At 48.7% G+C, this 19,656-nt stretch overlaps 4 protein-coding genes across 5 annotated transcripts; all 4 read right to left on the bottom strand.

Annotated features, from left to right (window-relative positions):
* Positions 1-2,790: 2,790 nt before the first annotated feature.
* On the bottom strand, positions 2,791-5,355 carry LOC109739321 (WRKY transcription factor WRKY24). The gene is made up of 4 exons (XM_020298411.4): positions 4,959-5,355; positions 4,660-4,869; positions 3,854-4,422; positions 2,791-3,745 (listed from the first exon to the last, which is right to left on the bottom strand). The coding sequence occupies exons 1-4, from the start codon at positions 5,211-5,213 to the stop codon at positions 3,094-3,096; spliced, it is 1,686 nt and encodes a 561-aa protein (XP_020154000.1). The 5' UTR covers positions 5,214-5,355; the 3' UTR covers positions 2,791-3,093.
* Positions 5,356-11,993: 6,638 nt separating this feature from the next.
* Positions 11,994-13,581, bottom strand: LOC109739313 (heavy metal-associated isoprenylated plant protein 45). The gene is made up of 3 exons (XM_020298401.4): positions 12,770-13,581; positions 12,584-12,659; positions 11,994-12,481 (listed from the first exon to the last, which is right to left on the bottom strand). The coding sequence occupies exons 1-3, from the start codon at positions 12,773-12,775 to the stop codon at positions 12,357-12,359; spliced, it is 207 nt and encodes a 68-aa protein (XP_020153990.1). The 5' UTR covers positions 12,776-13,581; the 3' UTR covers positions 11,994-12,356.
* A 5-nt stretch (positions 13,582-13,586) lies between these two features.
* LOC109739303 (uncharacterized) lies at positions 13,587-16,238 on the bottom strand. Of its 2 annotated transcripts, none has more exons than XM_020298390.4 (2): positions 15,961-16,238; positions 13,587-15,467 (listed from the first exon to the last, which is right to left on the bottom strand). In XM_020298390.4, exon 2 carries the CDS (start codon positions 15,370-15,372, stop codon positions 13,825-13,827), a length of 1,548 nt encoding a protein of 515 aa, XP_020153979.1. In that variant the 5' UTR covers positions 15,373-15,467; positions 15,961-16,238; the 3' UTR covers positions 13,587-13,824. The 2 variants fall into 2 exon arrangements, with proteins under 2 accessions (XP_020153979.1, XP_040260323.1); XM_040404389.3 differs by having other exon boundaries at positions 13,587-15,470; positions 15,961-16,179.
* A 1,597-nt stretch (positions 16,239-17,835) lies between these two features.
* On the bottom strand, positions 17,836-18,504 carry LOC109739295 (histone H4). The gene has a single exon (XM_020298378.3). It carries the CDS (start codon positions 18,424-18,426, stop codon positions 18,115-18,117), a length of 312 nt encoding a protein of 103 aa, XP_020153967.1. The 5' UTR covers positions 18,427-18,504; the 3' UTR covers positions 17,836-18,114.
* Between the last annotated feature and the right edge of the window lie 1,152 nt (positions 18,505-19,656).

Raw genomic sequence — 19,656 nt, 5'->3', positions numbered from 1 at the left:
TTGACTACCTAGTCAGCATCGTCAGGTTAGCTGTTGACCCCTATATTTCTTGACACATTATGTACCTTCTCTCTCTCTCTCTCTCTCGCTCTCTCTCTCGCTCTCTCTCTCGCTCTCTCTTTCTCCTGACTGGTGGCGGCAGCAACGCACCCCTCCATCCCCATTGGACCAGACTGCCACCAGTCAGGTCGTGAGTATCGCTCTCTCCAGCTTGTTCTTGAAGCCGCTTGCCTTCCTTCAGCGTTGATGCGGCATCGGTGGGCTCTTCCTCGGCGGGCACGTGAACACGACAATTGGTCCCTGGACGCGCGCGACTTCTCTCTTGCCCATGTTTGGTTCCACCCACTGACAGTGCCCACTTGCCACCAGGGAAAGCACGAGGCGGATCACTCGAATCCATCAGCTAAGAGGCGTAGGAGGACGGCGTGCATCATCAGTGGGAGCAACGATGCTAGATCTCCGCGGCCTCCGGGGGGCATGCCGATGCGCGACGAGGAGTATGAGCCATGATGACACAACGTCGGGTCGTGGTTGTGTGGATCATGGGTTGTTGTGGCTTGGGGAGGAAAGTAGTTGTTGCGGATGAGCGGCGGGAGGGGAGGGGGGCAGCGACGAGGCGGGGTGGGGCATCGGGTTGATCAGCGCGACAGAACGGTTGATACTTCTCCGACGTATCTATAATTTATGAAGTATTCATGCTATTATATTATCTGTTTTGGATGTTTATGGGCTTTACTAAACACTTTTATATTATTTTTGGGACTAACCTATTAACCGAAGGCCCAGTCCAAATTGATGTTTTCTTGCCTATTTCAGTGTTTCAAAGAAAAGGAATATCAAACGGAGTCCAAACGGAATGAAACCTTCGGGAGAGTTATTTTTGGAATGGAAGCAATCCAGGAGACTTGGAGTAGACGTCAAGGAAGCTTCGAGGAAGCCACGAGGCAGGGAGGCGCGCCCTACCCCCCTCGGCACGCCCTCCACCCTCGTGGGCCCCTCGTGGCTTCCCTGACCGACTTCTTTCGCCTATATATATATATCCATATACCCTAAAACCATCGGGGAACAGAATAGATCGGGAGTTCCGCCTCCGCAAGCCTCTGTAGCCACCAAAAACCAATCGGGACCCTGTTCCGGCACCCTGCCGGAGGGGGGATCCCTCACCGGTGGCCATCTTCATCATCCCGGCGCTCTCCATGACGAGGAGGGAGTAGTTCACCCTCGGGGCTGAGGGTAAGTACCAGTAGCTATGTGTTTGATCTCTCTCTCTCTCTCTCTCTCTCTCTCTCTCTCTCTCTCGTGTTCTTGAGTTGGCACGATCTTGATGTATCGCGAGCTTTGCTATTATAGTTGGATCTTATGATGTTTCTCCCCCTCTACTCTCTTGTAATGGATTGAGTTTTCCCTTTGAAGATATCTTATCGGATTGAGTCTTTAAGGATTTGAGAACACTTGATGTATGTCTTGCCGTGCTTATCTGTGGTGACAATGGGATATCACGTGATCCACTTGATGTATGTTTTGGTGATCAACTTGCGGGTTCCGCCCATGAACTTATGCATAAGGGTTGGCACACGTTTTCGTCTTGACTCTCCGGTAGAAACTTTGGGGCACTCTTTGAAGTACTTTTGTGTTGGTTGAATAGATGAATCTGAGATTGTGTGATGCATATCGTATAATCATGCCCACGGATACTTGAGGTGACATTGGAGTATCTAGGTGACATTAGGGTTTTGGTTGATATGTGTCTTAAGGTGTTATTCTAGTACGAACTCTTGAATAGATCGATCCGAAAGAATAACTTTGAGGTGGTTTCGTACCCTACCATAATCTTTTCGTTTGTTCTCCGCTATTAGTGGCTTTGGAGTGACTCTTTGTTGTATGTTGATGGATAGTTATGTGATACAATTATGTTATTATTGTTGAGAGAACTTGCACTAGTGAAAGTATGAACCCTAGGCCTTGTTTCAACGCATTGCAATACCGTTTGTGCTCACTTTTATCATTAGTTACCTTACTGTTTTTATATTTTCAGATTACAAAAACCTATATCTACCATCCATATTGCACTTGTATCACCATCTCTTTGCCGAACTAGTGCACCTATACAATTTACCATTGTATTGGGTGTGTTGGGGACACAAGAGACTCTTTGTTATTTGGTTGCAGGGTTGCTTGAGAGAGACCATCTTCATCCTACACCTCCCACGGATTGATAAATCTTAGGTCATCTAATTGAGGGAAATTTGCTACTGTCCTACAAATCTCTGCACTTGGAGGCCCAACAACGTCTACAAGAAGAAGGTTGTGTAGTAGACATCAACGGTCCGAAGCACATGTGCAACAATACCTCGGGTGGTTGGGAAGGCCGGAGCTGGCAAGAAGCAATGGAGGTGTTTGATCTGTGTGGTTCCACATTAAGGAGCTGGCGTGGCGGGCTAACTCGGCAGTCACCACGGTCAAAATCGATGAAGTCGGTCGAAACCGCCGGGGAGGGGGGTGGGAGTGCATGGGTGGTGATTTCTAAACGGTTGGTTAGTTCGGAATGTGGGATGACCGATTTTGAAGTTGGGGGTTGAATGTTCATCCGGGTGGCAAGTTCGGGCTTATAAAGTGGACTTTTTTTAGCTGCCAAACCATAATTCGGTATGTATTGTTTGATTGTTCAGTCTATAGCCTGTGCAACTACAAAATGATTGGATTACAAATTTACAATAAGTACATCTGAGGTCTGGTACGCTGTCGCTGAGAATAAAACATACCACTATCTCATCATTCACACTGTGAAACTTGAATAATGACAAATTTCTGCTATTACTAAAATTTGAATTCAACAACATACTTCTATGTGGAGGTGGAAACAATGGCAAAGCAAAACTGCTTCAACCCCCTATCTTGTGTGTATGCTACAGTCCTAAATATTTTCTTTACTCCGACGTGTCAAGGAAGGGAGCCCTTTTGTGCAGCCCTCTGCAACTATGTGCCTCCCAACAAATAAACGAATGTGTCTACGCCTATCCTAGTACAATTACGTATTATTACAGGATAAAGCTCCATCTCGCCGTGTGGTTTGCCATTTCTGACACTCGCTGGTCAGTACTGGGAGTTCTGGAAGAACATGTCCTCCTCCCTCGGCTCCTCCTTGGCGCTCGACGCGTGCATCGCGTCGTTCTGCCTCTGCTGCTGCTGGTGCTGGCTCATGTACGACGCCGTCGGGTTGTCGAACCCGGGCCCGGAGAAGCCGAAGCTGCCGTTGAAGCCGAACGAGCCCTGGTTCTGGCCGCCGAACCCGTCGGGCCTCGGCGCGTACTGCTGCGTCCCGGCGGCGGCGACGTTGGGGCCTCCCGTGCTGGTTTGGTACGCCATGGCGGACGGCTGCGGGTTAAGGTAGTGGCCGGTGCTCGCGGTGCTGTCCGCCGCCCGGGGCGCGGGGCGGTAGAGCGCGGCGCTCCCCCTGGCGGCCGGCACGTCGTGGTTGTGCTTGCCCTCGTACGTGGTGATCACGGCGCGCAGGTCGTGGGACGCGCGCTCCACGTGCTTCCGCACGGGGCACCCCACGGTGGTGCACTTGTAGTAGCTGCGCGGGTTCGGGTTGCCCTTCACCACCTTCTGCCCGTACTTCCTCCACCGGTACCCGTCGTCGAGGATGTCGATGTCGCTCATGGTCTGGACGACCACCCTCGGCTCCCGCACCGTCCGGTTGCCGGCCATGTTGATTCCCTCGCCGTCACCACCGTCTTTCCTCCTGAAAATTTGGCCGATAGCAGGTTAATTTCCCCTGTTCCTCCAAGAATGCAACTCGTACATACACATTGAATCCAAAAATATATTTAAAGTACAATTCGGCGCTCACCTCTTGGAATCCGGCTCATCATCGTCGTTGTCGTTGCCAGCCCGCGGCGAGCTCACGCCGTTGTTGTCGTCGTCCCCGAAGGACGCCGACGAGTTCTCGGGCGTCGTGACGATCGCGCCGAAGGAATTCTCGGACGCGTCGCCGCCGCTCTGCAGCACCTGAGCCGCGGCCGCGCCGCCGCCGGAGCCCCGGCGCGTGTTGAGCGGCTTGGCGTGGTTGTGCGTGCCCTTGTAGACGATCTCGGTGATCTGGCCCTCCAGCGACGTCTCCACCTTCTTCTTGGTGGGGCAGTTGGGGAAGGTGCACTTGTAGTAGCTGCGGGGGTTCTCGCTCCCCTTCACCTGCTTCTGCCCGTACTTGCGCCAGTTGTACCCGTCGTCCGACGACCGCCTCTGCGAGTGCGTCTGCCTGTAGGCGCCCGCCGGCGCCATCTCCGACGAGGTCGCCTGGAGCGCCGGCGCGCTGAAGCTCGCCGGGTTGGAGGCACTCGCGTCCATGCCTTCTTGTTGCTGGCCGTACCCCCACGCCTGCTGCTGCGGCGGCTGCTGGCCTGTGTACGCCTCCTCCCCCTGAATCATTGCAAAGGATAATTTAAAATTAGGGAATCTCTCGTGCGCTGTTGGGGTTACCGCTAATCAATCGCTATCACGGGGACTATTTCTCACAGCCATCTTATAAAAATGAAAAGATCATGACACGACAGCGCGACAGGTGCTCCGTTTGTGGACGCGGAATGAAGAAAAATGGTATTCTAGTGCAACTAGTTTATACTTATTTGACAAAGTCCGCATGGTTCGTGATCTCACCTGTGACGCCACTGCAACCGGTGGCTGCAAGCTAGTCGTCGTCGCACGCGCGGCCTCCTCGGTGTTCGCCGGCGCCGTCTGGAACGAGAAGTCGGAGTAGGGCTGCCTCTGCTCCTCCTTGCCGCCCTGCTCGGCGGCGCTCGGCGTCGGCGCCTCCGGCCGCCAGTTGAACTGCGACCCGAACGCGCCCGTCGTGGGTGACGGGAAGATCTGAAACGACCAACCAAAACCGCGAATCAGCGACACGAATTCAGTCGGATGACATGGCGCCAGCGGAATTCCATGGCGCGCTTGCTTACGCTGGAGGTGAGGAGCACCGGGGAGTCGAGGAAGTCGGCGAGGTTCATGCCGGCGGGCATGCTGAAGAAGGACGACGGGGACATGAGCGAAGGCGAGAGCGGCAGGGAAGGCGGGGTCAGGGCCTTGTACCCGGACGCACCGCCGGCCGCGGCGGAGCCGCCCAGCATTTCAGTGAAGCTCGCGCTCCCGAAGGAGAAGGAGCCGGGCCTCGAATTGGCCGACGTCTCCACGCTCCCTGACGACGAGGTAGTCATCGGAGAGGACTCTGATCCAAAATTGCGCGCGTGTGAGTTACGGCGTACGACGGTCGTCTCGCCGGCGTGTCTGCGTCCGGCGTGTACGTACGGCGAGGGAGAGGGGGGAGGAGGCGGAGGGGGAGAGGGGCGATCGGTTGGATTGCTTGGACGGAACGGGGGAGGAGGACTATATAGAGCTTTGGAAACTTTGACCGTGGACTGGTCAAACCTCGTGCCGTTTGACTGGCGGCGCGTTAGGCTAACGAGCGACGAGAGACGGGCTGACGGGAGGTACCCACCAGTAGCGACGAGCCATGCCGCCGAGTGGGGGCGACGTGGCAGGCGTCCTGACACACTGGTGCGGGTGCGGGTATGGTTCTGGGTGAGCGGAGGAGTTGGTGGTCGTGGCTCATTTCTTTGACCTGTTCCAACGTCCAGCGTGGATTGTACTCCTTGGTTCTAAACAAGTGTTGAGGGGATTAAATCAGCATGATTGAAGCTAAGAGACAGAACGCAATACTAGTTTAATTATGATGCTTCGATCCGATTTACTGTTTGGAGCTATGTTCTTGTACATATATGGTGCCACTGAGTTTGTCATGTCCATGCTATGCTTGCTTTGCTTGGCTGCCTTTTGTGGTTGTTCTTCGTTTTATATCCGTTTTTGTTCTTGCTCTGATCACTGATCATTGTACTCAATTGCAGTGGAGCAAGAACTTTATAAACACAAACAAACTTCAAAAAGTATCTTTCGATGACATGTGTTTTCAACTCCTATACGAAAGAAAATAGTCCATTCGGTAGAATTTTCAAATAATGTTTTGAAAAGTTATTCTTTCCTTCTTAAAGTGACACCACACATATAATTTAATCCTCTGATTTTCTTCTTTATTGTTGTTTCAACCAGGACCCAAAGTTGCGCCCACCAATATCTTTCGACATGCATGGGTTAAATAATTCTACTGGCTGACCTCTTTTCTAGTTAATCGGGACTGCCCTCCTTTTAAAATTTAACTACTTTGATAGGAGTGGTTGTCATGAGATAAGTAAACCTGTATAGTGACTCCTCACTTGGTTTGAACGTAAGACTATTACCTCATGCATATTGAAATGTATGTTTATTATGTTAGACAAGATGCAAATAGGCCATCACATTCATTCACATAGGTGAATTTATCTCACCCGTTGATTAGATCGTGGGTCGCAATTATAACGAGATAAAATTTAAATTTAGAAATTAACAAGTAAAATTGTATATGCGTTTATATCCGAAAGAAGCACAACACTCACGACAAAAAGCCCTTTCCTTGCAAAAAAAGAAAAAGAAACAACGAAAATGCTTTGATTTGCATGTGACACAAACATTGAACAAACTAGTTAGAAATCTATTTTGTATACTTTTATCGGTATTCCTCCTGGTACTCTGGCCTTCGTGGCGTCGCCGCATGAGTTTGATGTCGCGAACCTCCTAGAGGTCCCACATCGCACCTCCTCCACTTTCGTGCTCGTGTGCTATTGGTGACTATGAAAGCATAAGAATGGCGTCACCTTCAATGATGATGTGGCCTCCCTCTAAAACCTGCGATGTTGGTGTCGGGATGATGCAAATCATCTCCCGTTGCATCACAAGGGAGATGTGGCCTCCTGCTTCGCATGTTTCGACGATCTACGTCGGTAGGGCTTTCTCGTTGCTCACTCCCGTGTAACACTAAAAACTTGCTATTCTGGTTGTTTAGTTGAAATTTAGTTGGGGAACCCCCCCCCCCCCCACCACCACCACCACACACACACACACCATTTTTTTTAAAAAAGAGAGAATTTCCCTTCTATATTCCTGAAGATATATCTTCTAGAAGATAGTAATGCTCCTATAAATATCAAAATGAGTACACCACAAATTTTAGACTTCAATTTTTGACACCCTACATACCACCGCCATTAATCTATCATTTAACCGTGTGGGTTGATTGAAAAAAACTACTTTTTTATTCTTTTATATAGTGTAATATAAAGTGTGCCCTTTTCTATAATTTTTTATCCCAACATCCAAATGTATCTAATCTAATTTCATGATCCTTACCCTAGGGTTGTGTAAGTAAGACTACCACCTAAATACTCTCATATTAAATACATAACCAATCCTATTCACAGCATATTTTTACCTCTCCTTAATCATTCTTCCTAATCGAAAGAAATTTCGGATGGCACCGGTAGCTGACCTACTAGTGGATTCTCCAGCTTGTAACTGTTTATTGTGCCTCCTGGATGCCCACTCAGGTTCTTAGAAATTGTGGAATTTGACTCGGTTAGAGAAGTTTGCTAAATCCAATAGAGAACCAAACAGTAAGACAAATTCAGCAGGAAAATACATGCTCCAATTCACGATTGAAAAAAAAATGTTTTCTTGTCATTTCACTGAAGACTGACAGCCATCTTCGAGACCATCCGTGTTCCTTAAATGCAGTTGTTTGCATCTACACATTGATTGATAATGTTAACCGTCACTAAGCCTCAAGTTCATACGATTATTTCACTTTTGCTAATTTTTGCAAAAAATAAGTTTATCAAAAAAGATTTGCTAAACAAATACCAACCAAATTTGGATTGCCGCCAATGACAATGATGTTGATCGTGCTATGGATTCGATACACATGTCTTTACTCATAATGTAAAACAGTTACATTACAATGTATTAGATGTAGGTGTTGCTTAATTTACACTAGCTAGTGAATTCATTGCATGTCATGTAAAAAACATGACTATAGTTCACTTGTAAGCGAGGTTCATTGTTGAAAAAAAATATGTGCTTCCGAATCAGGGCGTGTAAATACCACACCTTACCTGGAAAAAGTTGCAATCGTGGCAAAATTTGGCCACGTAAGTTGATTCAACAAAACTTATGTAGGCCAAAAATAAAAGAAAACAAGAAGATGTAACTATCCTAGTAAAATGTTGTTGCAATGTCGCCGAAACATCCAAAAGTTTCACAAAATTTGATTGACAGAGTTTGGAAATACTGATGCGAACATGATACTCGACATATTTTGTGGGTCAACATGAAATCATCTCTAGTTAACAGTAAATTCATTGTATTTTTATTATTCAGTTATGCCCAACTTTAGTAAACTGATCACCATGATATTGGAGACGAGTGTCGTACAATCGCGTATTTAAGTCACTGGAAACAACTGGTTCATATAGAGAATTAATGTGTAACGTGAGATTTCTCTATTTGTTTAACAATAAACAACATGCTAGTGATTGTTTAAACGATATGTATATATTTGATCCTAAGTTAACCAATCAAGATGCAATACCTTGGAATATTGTATGCTAATTCATAAAACACCTCCCCGACTATTTGGATCCTTAGTAAGAGTCTATGACATTGACTTTAAAGAGAGTAACATTTTATGTTTCTCTGAAAAGTGTGAAAATGATATGTGGGCATACATTTATCGTATTGAATGTGAACCTATGACTTTTAACCAAATATATGCCATTTATAGTTCATAGAAGAAGAAAAAATGCAAAGGCAGAGAGGCTAAAAAGAGCACAACTCCAACCATTCTCGATGTTTCCCTTTTGGATTTCCATACATTTTCCATGAGTACCTATCTTGCTTCTAGCCTTGCGTTTGTAGTTTCACTTTTGCCACTCTTTCCATTAGAGCCCCATTTACATTAACGGTATTATAAACCCTCTCTATACATAAAAACCCTGTCTTTGGGGTTTTTATGTGTTCCCTAATTACTAGTCCTCTCTGTGCATAAACCCTACCTTTAGACTTAATGAAAAGGTAGTGCTCCCGCCAATTCCTCGAAACAAACAAAAACAAATCGATATGTATGTAAAAATATATCTATTCGGATCTCATATGGCGGTGTACATCCACAAGTTTTGAAAAAAAAAATAGGTTGGTTTTTATCAAAGTGGGTGTCATGTCAAGTCTTCCTATTCTTGGTTCCCATTCATTATGTGTCGTCGGTCTAGTTTTAACCGTGTATATAAAAGGGTAAGTTACATTGTGACTTTGCCGGGAGAAGTCATTGGATCTTAAGCCCAGAAAAAGATGTACTCCCTCTGTCAAGAAATATAAGAGCGTTTAGATCACTACTTTAGTGATCTAAACGCTCTTATATTTCCTTACGGAGGGAGTAAAAGAGTAGAGGAGGGGAAACATGTCAAGGAAAAGGAAGAATGAGGAAGAGCAGGACAACGAAATACATACGGATGGAGCCAGAGATACACGACACGGTGCTCTAGTCTAATTCTAACTCCACTGCCAGATATACAGACAGATTGTTCAAGAGGTGAAAGGACTTCCGCAGGGTTTTGAGGAGTCCAAAGTAAGTTGGGTGCGAGCTCGGCTAGGGAAGGTTGTACTAATAAGCTTTGTAAAACTTTGTTCCATGTCCCTCTGGCGTGTGTTAGTGTAGTGGTGGCCTCAGAAGTTGTCGTGACTTTTTAACAAACTAGAGGATACTCCACACGTTTTTTTTCGGGAATTGGTTAATGAAAATTTGTGTTGATGACATTAGAAGCAAAATTTAAAGATACATATGACTTATTATACTGTATTATGTATAGTTGTAAAATATTTATTGAATATATTACTGAATGTAAAATATTTTTCTTGGATGGTTGAATATTATGGTCGGTCTTTTAACATGCATGGTTGCATGTTGAGTTGAGTCATATCTCATTCATGGTTGTATGGTAAGATGACGTACTTGCATGTTCAGATAAATAAGATAGTTGGGTCACTCTGTAACATATATAGGATTACAACAATTCCAACTCAAACAAAAAAGATATACATGTCAGCATGAAGCTCATAACAATGCCTCTACCTTTCACAATATATACAAGGAAAAAAACTGAAAGAAGGTCATGTGAGTAATTATCCATTAGTTGTGGCCTTGTGTGGGCACGAAGACGTAAGAAACGCCGGTCCATTTTTTCGCCGTGGACTGATCCATCCATCGACGGGCCCACGGGCAGACGTTTCCATACGGCGTTTCGCTATCTTCGTGCGGTCCTGCCCCGCTCTTCCGTGAGCCGTAGGCTTCCCCTTCGGGACGTCTTTTCCACAGCTCCCCCTCCTTCCTCGAAGGGAGCAACGTTTCTGTCTCCCACCTTTCTCGGAAGGCGCCACGGCTAAGATCGATCAGCGACCGACCCTATCGATCACTGTTTTGACCCACTGATCCTTCCCGGCCCACATGTTCTTCGATCATCGGTAACCCGACGCGACGGCAGTACGGCGCGGCACAACGGTGATATCTACTCTGCGTTTGTCCTGCCCGTTTCTTTCGGTCCACTGTATATGGGCATACACGGGTGCTGGTGCACGCGGGATGCGGCGACGCCGTGGCGGCCGCGGCTTGGCTCTGGACCGCCACGAGGCCCTGACCTGACGTGTTCTTCCATGCCAGCGCAGCGCACGTTTCCTCGGCGAGACGTGACCGGGAGCCTTCTCGGCAGAAAGGCGGGCGGAGGACGAAGAGAAGAGAAGAGCGGGACGCAACTGCATGCTGCTGGCATGCGAGCTCGGCGGCCGGCAGCGCGATGGGCACGGACGCGCGCGCATACACGTGCGACGTGTACCGGGTGGGGGCGAGGCTGCGGTTCTCTGCACCCGGCCGAACGTACGTACCGGTGGCGCAGGACTTTCCTCTGCGGACTGCGGTGGTGGCGCCGGCGGCAGAAGCGGGGAAGGTGCACGCATGCATGCATGCCGCTGCCTCCGCCGCGGGGACAGCAACGCATGCATGTATGCACGGAAGAGGAGAGCTGAGGGCAAACGAACGAATTGATGGCGTTTTCTTGTGAGAACGGCTGGCCAGTTTGAACTTTGAAGCACCACGAGTACGTCGAACAGGTCGTCGTCGTCGTGGATCTACCCTACACCGGTATATCTATCGATCTCAGGGTTTTGTTGTCATCTTCATCAGTGCACCGGCAAATGTCTTCGGTAGTTCTCAAGTTTTATGGTTTCGTGTCTTCGCGGAAGTACCGATTCTGTGTTTGGATAGCATATTTTTTATTTTATTTTATTTTTAAGAAAAACTTTCTATCTATTCATGTGTAATCATGACAGTAAAATGAACACAAAAAATAATCAAAATTGCATCCAGATCAGTAGACCACCTAGCAACGACTAGAAGCACTGAAGAGAGCCGAAGGCGCGCCGCCGTCATCGCCCCTACATCACCAGAGCCGGACAAAACTTATTGTAGTAGACAGTCGAAAAATCGTCATGCTAAAGCATTATAAGACCAGCGCACCAAAGCAGCAACCGCCGCCGATAAAGAGTAGCGTTGATTGGAAGGATCCACCAAAGACAGATCCAGCGGAGACACACCTTCACACGTTTACCGATGATGCTAGACGCATCACCAAAACATGGGCTAGACAAGAAGAACCTTATTTTATCTTCAGAGAGCCGTCACTATCTCGACTTCCTGATCAGGACAAAAACCCCTAACAAAACTTAAAGAAAGATCTAAAAACGAAGCCGTTTGAATTGCGTACTGATAGATGTATTCGATCTTTAACTTTTTTTATTTTCTGAAAAAGGGTACCCTTTATTGACTATGGACACTAGTAGTATATAGTTGGATCGATGTCGACGAAGGACCGATCTTGCTGTTACGATGCAACTGTATCTGTATGATTGCTGAATGGATAAGGGGTGGCTTGCTTGCTACTCGTAGTATCAATCAATCAATCAACGTTAGCACGGTCAGCCAGTCCAGCTGAGACATCTGTTCGTTAAGATGAAAACTGGAAGTCTGAAACTAATCCTGACAGTTATATCACTCCTTTCATACATATATTCCCCGTGAAAACGTACAAAAGTTGGGTTCATCCTCTACAAGACTTTGCCATGAGTTCAGTATACGCAATACAGAAGAGTTAACCCAACACGACGACGCCGCGGTCAATATGGGATCAAGCGAGGGAAGAACCAACATCTACCAGTTCAAAGAAACTCACCAGAATTACCCGATCTGCAGTATAAATAGCTCCTGATATCCCATGGTAAGCACATGAGCTAATACTAACTAGCTAGCTAACTACGTGGGCTCTATAGTCCGCACTCCCAGTAACAATAAGTTGTTACCGTGTGGCTCGTCTTCCTCTGGGCTCTGTTCTTCACTCACCCCAGTAAGTTACCGTCTTCCCGATCTTCTGCAGAGCCTTCACCACTTCCTCCGGGGTGATATTCCCCGTCACGGTCACCTTGTTCGTCTCCTTCTCGAGCTGGTAGCTCTCCATGTCTGCGCATACGCACGCACAAACCAGGGTTAATAATTAACCATATACTGCAAAGTATGGAAAGTGAGGCTGTGTTTTGTCGAGTGGATCAGAGGCTTTCGTACCATCGATCGTTTTGATCGCCTTCTTGATCGACTTGATGCACCTGTCGCAGTGCATCCCGACCTTCAACTCCACCACCTGCAAGCATCCATCCATGAAATCAACTTTCCATTTCTATACGCACAGTAGTTCTTCAGATACATGCATACATACTGTTGAATAAACAGAAGATCTGACCAGTAACTTACAGCCATGGCTTGGTTTCTCGGCGAGTAGAACTGAACAGGAGACTGCTACTGTGCAGGTGCAGCCACCACTTCCCAGGCAGCTCTGAAGTCTGAAGTGGAGAGGTTTCACAGTCTCTCTGTATCCTGGAGCTTATATACTGCGTCTGAACCTTTCTCTTTTCCACAAGCAACGGCGAACTTTTGTTCTCCACCGTGAACGACAAAGCACATAGCATCGGTTCGCTTTAAAGCTGTCATCGTGAAGGCAGGGCGTTTGAGCATTTCTTTCACACTCGGAGAGGGACTCCACAGGTTGCCCAAGGCTACCATGAAACGCGCAAGAATCTACTTTTGAACTGGGTCCAGCTAAATCTTTCTGAAGTTACTGGAACACACTAGATGACATGGTACATTAGGGCATGTACAATGCATAGCCTCAGGGTGATGCCTCGCATGCCATGTAGGATCGGATATGACGTAAAGTAGGTTCGGATAGGAAAGCGGGATCCTCTCGAGGAGGCAGGTGCTTGGAGAGGAAAAGTGTGGTCCGGGATCAAAAGCTGAAAAGGTTGGAGTGAAAAATAAAGATGCATGTGTACTAAAGTCTTTATTTTCTATTTCTTAATGAGGCCCACTAATGGTAGCTTGCATTGAGGAGAAAAAATAAATGTAGATGCCTCAAACTACTTTTTGTCATGGGGCATCTGTATCCATATGCCATCATTGTACATGCCCTTATTCTTTGCCCAGAGGCTTACGCATGATTTTATATTGCATCATCATCGTCATAGTAGGAGCCTCTCAAAATAATCACGAGAGACTTTCTTCTTCTTCTTCCAGTAACGTGCAATACGAAAAGAATCGATGAAAGATGACATCTGTTGGAGTGTCAAGGTAGCTGATCTGAATAAAATTGGACTAACTAATGACTTATAACGACTTAAAGTCCCGTGCAGAGCATGACAAACCAGGAGCATAACAATGTCAAAATGGTGACATCGATCCCCCAAAAAGGAAGAATATATCCGTCAGCTTGCGAATACTCTACAGCATCAGTCACCATCCAACAGCTGCGGTCAACTTTTGAGCTGGACGCTACTGCCATTTGCAACAATTTCTTCGTGGCCGGCTTGCCTCTGCCGTCCAGACTCCACCACCGGCTGCACGGGCGGGATCATCTCGCCGTCCACCGTCGGATTGACAACACCGCCGACCACCTCCTGCACTTCAGCGGAGACCGGCACGTCCGGCCCTCGCTCCGGGTCACCGCCGTCCACCAGCTTCCCGTAGAAACCGCCGTCGCCCCTCGGGTCGTACAGGTTCGCCGTGCGCACCTCCTGCGCGAGCGCGCACGGCCAGCAGAGGAGCCACTGCGCGTAGTCCGTCAGCGACGACGAGCCGCAGCACCACCTGCTCCGGGGCAGCCCGAGCCGCTTCCTCATCTGCATCCTCCAGAAGCCCCCGTACAGGAGCCCGAGGAAGCAGAGCACCACCCCGGCGGCGCCGAAGGCATCGCTGAGGGCGTAGTCGTGGATGCTGAGCGCCGTGACGTTGAACACCCAGAAGGGCGCGACGCACAGCAGCAGGAACATGGCCGTGTGCATGTACATGTTGCCCAGCCCCAGCCGCTCCATGTTCCAGCCGAACACGCAGAAGGTGCAGAGGAACGACAGGTAGCACGCCGCCGGGTCCTCGCCGCAGTCCAGCAGCTCCCCCGCCCACATCGGGTTGCCGACCACCGTCGTTTCTTCCGGCGATTCTTCGGCTCCGGCTGCGTGGAGCTGCTTGGTCTCTTCGCAGGAGGCAGCGGCGGCGTCGTCGTCTCTGCCTAGAGGGCTGTACACCGCGTGAGCGCCGGCGACGACCGGCGCGGCGACGCCGAGGATGAAGAAGAAGTTCTCCGCGAGCTCGGAGCGCGACCTGCTTGGGTAGCCCCAGTAGAGGCTGCACTCCATGTACTGCGAGATGCAGGTGACGTGGAGGAGGGCCACCACGAAGGACATGTGCGCTCGCTCGTTGGGACGGCGGGCGCCATTCTTGCAGTACACCTTCCTTAGCTGGGCGGCGTCCTCCGGCCGCCACCGGCAGAGGAGAACGAGGTGGTGGACGAGGATGGGATGCTGGTAGATGCTCATGAGCGTGAAGAGGGCGTTGAGGATCTGGTTGTCGATCTCTATCCAGTGGTGCCTCAAGGCCCTGGAAGGGAATGCCTTGTTCAGCAGCCCCAACAGGAGCAGTCCTAGCATGGCGCCGGCGGCGGCGACGCAGAGCAGCCAGATGAGTAGGGCGATGTTGAGAGGATGCTTGAGGTGGTTCTTGCAGATGGCGAGCAGTGAGCTCCAGTCGACTGTTCTGATGAAGTGGACATGGAGGTAGCGGTGGACGCCGATCGATGGCAGCTGAATTTTTCCCAGTGGACCGCAGACGTTGATGTCCTTCAGCCATTGCACTGAAGGCGTTGCTTTGAGGACATCCAGAAGCCGTCTCTCGTGCTGGTCTGCCCCTTGCATTAGTCCATCGTGAAGGGTAGGGACTGTGATGTGATATTCGGTCAGAATTGGTGAAGCATCTGAACATGGTATGTCTGCTATTTCATCATCTGCAACTCCAATGGTGTGACCCATTTCTTTATGTGTGACTGAAGTCTGTATTATTGGTTGAGCAGAGACAGAGAATGATGAACTTGGAGATGTGTGTCAAAGAAATTGCAGCGTTCTTTCTGCTATGAAAGGTACAGAAAAGAGAGGGTCAGAACCGTGGATTTATGGTATCAAGTACTAGCGGAACCAGAAATATGCATATGAGGATGAAGCTATTGACAGAAATCCAGTGAGCAATCCAATGTATTAGCAAATTCTCCAAATCTACAATTACGTCGCAAATATTGTTCTTCATTGGAATTCAGAAGTAGAACACTGACCACTGCAGATTCTTAATAAACCAAGCATATGTCCTAAAGGTGGAAAATTTCGCGTCTCAGAAATCTTATTAATCAGAAGAGAAAAACATATTCAGTTGTGAAGAAACCGCCAACATACAACATGTATGAGATTTCTTTGTCGTAACAGGTATTTCCTCTTCTGAGCCTCAAAAGCATACATAGGCAGAAAAAGGATCCGCACCAAATCGAACGTCCGTACCAAGATGGTGTCCATCCAATTCATAAGCCTAAGAACAGAGATGCGCGCGAACTGGAGCAGAACTGAACATACCTCTTAAGAGGACAAGCCGATCGAAGAAAAATCCCCAACCAGATAGAGGATCATCCAGGAAGAACCGGACGAAAAGCTGCTCGATTGATCATCCGAATCCAGATCGCAGCAGGCGCGAAGGATCCTGGGCACAACAGAATGAGGGGGGAAGCGCCGGGCCTACGATGAACTGGTTCTGTTGAGTGTAGGGGAAAGCGGCCGGCAGGTTAGTTGAAGTACGGGGCATCTGACCCGCACCAACGGGACAAAGGTCTTTCCTTGGGAGTTGGGAGCAAAGGACTTGTTCGCGAATGGTATAGCAGTCAATCTTGACTGTTGACGCATCGTCAGTAGCGCGCCGCTCCGACGGGACTCGAGGAAGCGCTCGGCTTGGTGCGCCCGGCGGAACCAGTCAAGCTTGGAGGCATGGCGATACGACATATGCTCCCATGCTGGTTGAAGTGTGCAGCCTACTCCTGCGTCGGTGGCTCGTGATGCGACTCACGGACCAATGTTTTCCGTGGTGGGATAAAAATCGGCGAGCGTTGGAAACATGGAGCGATTTAAAATAAAAAAATTAGAACCCCCTGATGGTCTTTTTTTTTTTACTTCTGCTTCGGTAAAAAAAACCTAAGGGGATCTCCAATGGAAGTCATCCAACGCGGGCCTGTATCGGTCCGCCGAGCAGTTCGGACGTGTTTTATTCCGCAAACTGAAATCAAACGTGGGGGAGGGGGTGCAGGAGTCTGGACACCCAAAACGTCGCTCTCCGCCCCCCCCCCCCCCCCCCCCCCCCGCCCTTCCAAAGGAAGGCGGAGCCCTTTGTAGCAACCCGCATTGTTTTCACGCCAAAATCTCCCACTCTCTTCTTCCATCCCTCGCTGCTCCCTGCCTAATTCCCGCTCCTTTCTCCCACCCTCTCCTTCGTTCCGTCGCCGACACATGGAACCGTCGGAGATGGAAGCTGCGGAGGTGTCGGAGGATCCGAGCATCACGCTCGCCCGGAAGATCAGCTCGGCTACGCGGCAAACTCGACGCGTCAAAGTGAAGGCCATAAAGGAGGAGAAGCTCAATAAGCGGTTGGCCACCGATGGGCCTGGTGGTGGTGTTGGGCGTTGTGGCCGTGGTGGTCGTGGCGGACGTCGCAAGACCAGCACGCCCACAGTACAAACGGCACCGTGGCCGGAGCATTACAAGGCTTTGTACTATTACGCTGCCAAGCAGCTCAGAACCCCCCGATAAGGTGCCTTACATTAAAAAAAATACATGCGGGCCAGGTCTATCATAAACGCGTTTAAAATGGATGAATCGGTTGATTTACACATATGGTAGTTTTTAGTCACAGATTAGTAAAAAAATGGTAGTTTTCGGGACAAAATCATAAAATGGTACTTTGTAGGCACGGTTTCCTGAATTGTGGTAGTTTTTGATTAAATACTCTACTAGATCAACAGAACCTGTTTTTAGTTGTTTCAGTTCAACTCATTCTCACGAGACATGCCCTGTCAACTGTTGAGTTGAATAAGGATGGCGCCTCTGGTGCATTTCCCAGTTCAAAAATAATATAGAAAAGCACATCAAAACGAACACCGTGTGCAAATTTATGACCATATGACACTGACAAATTAAGATCTGCACGGAGACGCAGACAGAATATAAACAGGTTACGAGCAAAGAGGACCAATCGGCTAATGGAGCGTTCAAAACTACTGTGTAGATTGTAACATTTAGACACGGCAAGATTTGCAGAAAATATTCAAGCAATGAGTCGCTGGATCTGCAGGAGACCGCCATCGGATAGACAGCGAACGCAGTTGAAGAACAGAGAATGCAGAACCGCCGGAAAACAATCGTATCACAGGATTTGCATCAGGCTAAATGCAGGAGCACAAAGAGTTGTAAAACAGAACAGCATCGTCATTAGCAATAATCCATGGTTTTAGGACAATTTTGTTAACTCTGGATTCATATATCTCGGCAAACACAGTGTTTGCCCATCAGAAATTCAGAACACTGAAGCAACCATTGAACAACCAGCTACTGCTACTACAGATATTACTACTAATCATAGAAGGCATGGAACCCAGATCAACTACAGCTTTCTCCTCTCCTCCACTTTCTTGACCGCGAGCCAGGGCTTGTGCGCCACGGCCGGCCAGCAAGCGCCGCGGCTCCTCAGCCGCCGAATCCGTACAGGGTGCGTCCCTGGCGCTTGAGCGCGTAGACGACGTCCATGGCGGTGACGGTCTTCCGGCGGGCGTGCTCGGTGTAGGTGACGGCGTCGCGGATGACGTTCTCGAGGAAGATCTTGAGCACGCCGCGGGTCTCCTCGTAGATGAGCCCCGAGATGCGCTTCACGCCGCCCCTCCGGGCCAGCCTCCGGATCGCCGGCTTGGTGATGCCCTGGATGTTGTCGCGCAGGACCTTGCGGTGGCGCTTGGCGCCGCCCTTGCCGAGCCCCTTGCCGCCCTTGCCGCGCCCCGACATGGCTGAGTAGCTTCGGAAGAGAGGGGATTTGGGGATTTTGGAGCGGGGTTTGGTGGGTGGAAGAGATGAGTGAGGTGAGACGGGGGAAGGGGTGGTATATAAAGGGTGAGCGGGGGTTGTGGAGGCGGATGGAGCCGTTCGATGGAGAGGAGATGGACGGCTGAGGCTGCTTGTCCCGAAGATGCCGCGGATCGTGCCGTGGACTGGACGCGGATCGGTGACGTGGCAGGCGGGGGTCCGAATTTTTGTATTTTTGGGCGCCCAGTTTGCATAGTGGGACGAAAATGAAGCGGGATTGGACAGTGACTAGATACTCGCTTCGTCTCTCGGCTGGTTCATACTGTCTGTTGCAAAAAGTCGCTCGAGGGAGCCAATATCTATACTTGTACTGTTACTGTATTATATAGTGTATGAGTTTTGAAATTTGAATCCTAGGTCTGAGAAGCAAATTGAGCCATCGATGAGGGTCAATCCTACGGTTCAGAGCGAAGGGATTCGCGTCTACACTACCTGTGTGTTATCTCACTTTGTCCCGGAAAATTCTAGACACCCCCCCCCCCACCCACCCCTCGAGCATTCACCGTAGAGTACTTGCAATGGCTTGCGTAGGCAGATGATGTTGTCCAGCCTGCAATATAGCAGTTGGCCTGCCTCGCCATACCTCTGTCCTTTTTAATAGTTGAAGGACACGCAAAGGGAGAGAGCACGAGTTGGCAGCACATTACTCAAGCCGTCTTGTGATTTAGTGTAACATTAGCTTCAAACGTATTTTTTAATTATCAAAGAAAAGCTTCAAATGCATTTTTTGGTGTGTAGTATATGTTTTCCCTAAAGTAGTAGAATTTTCTGTGGGTCATAATTATGCAAAGACTGAGGGCCAACCGTTTGTCTAAAGACAGTATATAAATATTTTTTATAGGAACAAAAGTAACTATGATTATTTTATGCATTGCTAAACAAAGCGCATCGGAACACGCTGTAGTACTGATTAATGAAATTATGACAATTATCACAAGAGCTTTACATACACAAGAAAAAAGATGATTTATTCGTTAGACTTTTATTAAAGAGACCATTGTTGGTTTTTTCCTTGAAAACTCATGAATTGAACTTTGCACGTGCTGTGCACGTACCAGCGTACTAGTATATATTTGTATGTGATGGCGTGATGCATAGAAAAAAGACAACACATAAACAAAAATGGGCTTATATCTTGATTTGGGGAGGATT

The sequence above is a fragment of the Aegilops tauschii genome, chromosome 3 (assembly GCF_002575655.3).
Source record: "Aegilops tauschii subsp. strangulata cultivar AL8/78 chromosome 3, Aet v6.0, whole genome shotgun sequence".
Classification (NCBI taxonomy): Eukaryota; Viridiplantae; Streptophyta; class Magnoliopsida; order Poales; family Poaceae; genus Aegilops; species Aegilops tauschii.
Note: the sequence above shows the minus strand (reverse complement) of the source record. Positions and strands in the feature narration are given on the sequence as shown.

Excerpts from the sequence above, each read along its gene's own strand:
- LOC109739313 (XM_020298401.4), bottom strand. Across the intron at positions 12,482-12,583 it reads GGCGATCAAAACGATCGATG|ACATGGAGAGCTACCAGCTC; the intron begins GTACGAAAGCCT and ends GCGTATGCGCAG.
- LOC109739303 (XM_020298390.4), bottom strand. The coding sequence starts at position 15,372 with ATGGGTCACACCATTGGAGTTGCAGATGATGAAATAGCAGACATACCA.
- LOC109739295 (XM_020298378.3), bottom strand. The coding sequence starts at position 18,426 with ATGTCGGGGCGCGGCAAGGGCGGCAAGGGGCTCGGCAAGGGCGGCGCC.
- LOC109739321 (XM_020298411.4), bottom strand. The coding sequence starts at position 5,213 with ATGACTACCTCGTCGTCAGGGAGCGTGGAGACGTCGGCCAATTCGAGG. Across the intron at positions 4,870-4,958 it reads CGGTGCTCCTCACCTCCAGC|ATCTTCCCGTCACCCACGAC; the intron begins GTAAGCAAGCGC and ends TGGTCGTTTCAG. Across the intron at positions 3,746-3,853 it reads GATGAGCCGGATTCCAAGAG|GAGGAAAGACGGTGGTGACG; the intron begins GTGAGCGCCGAA and ends CCAAATTTTCAG.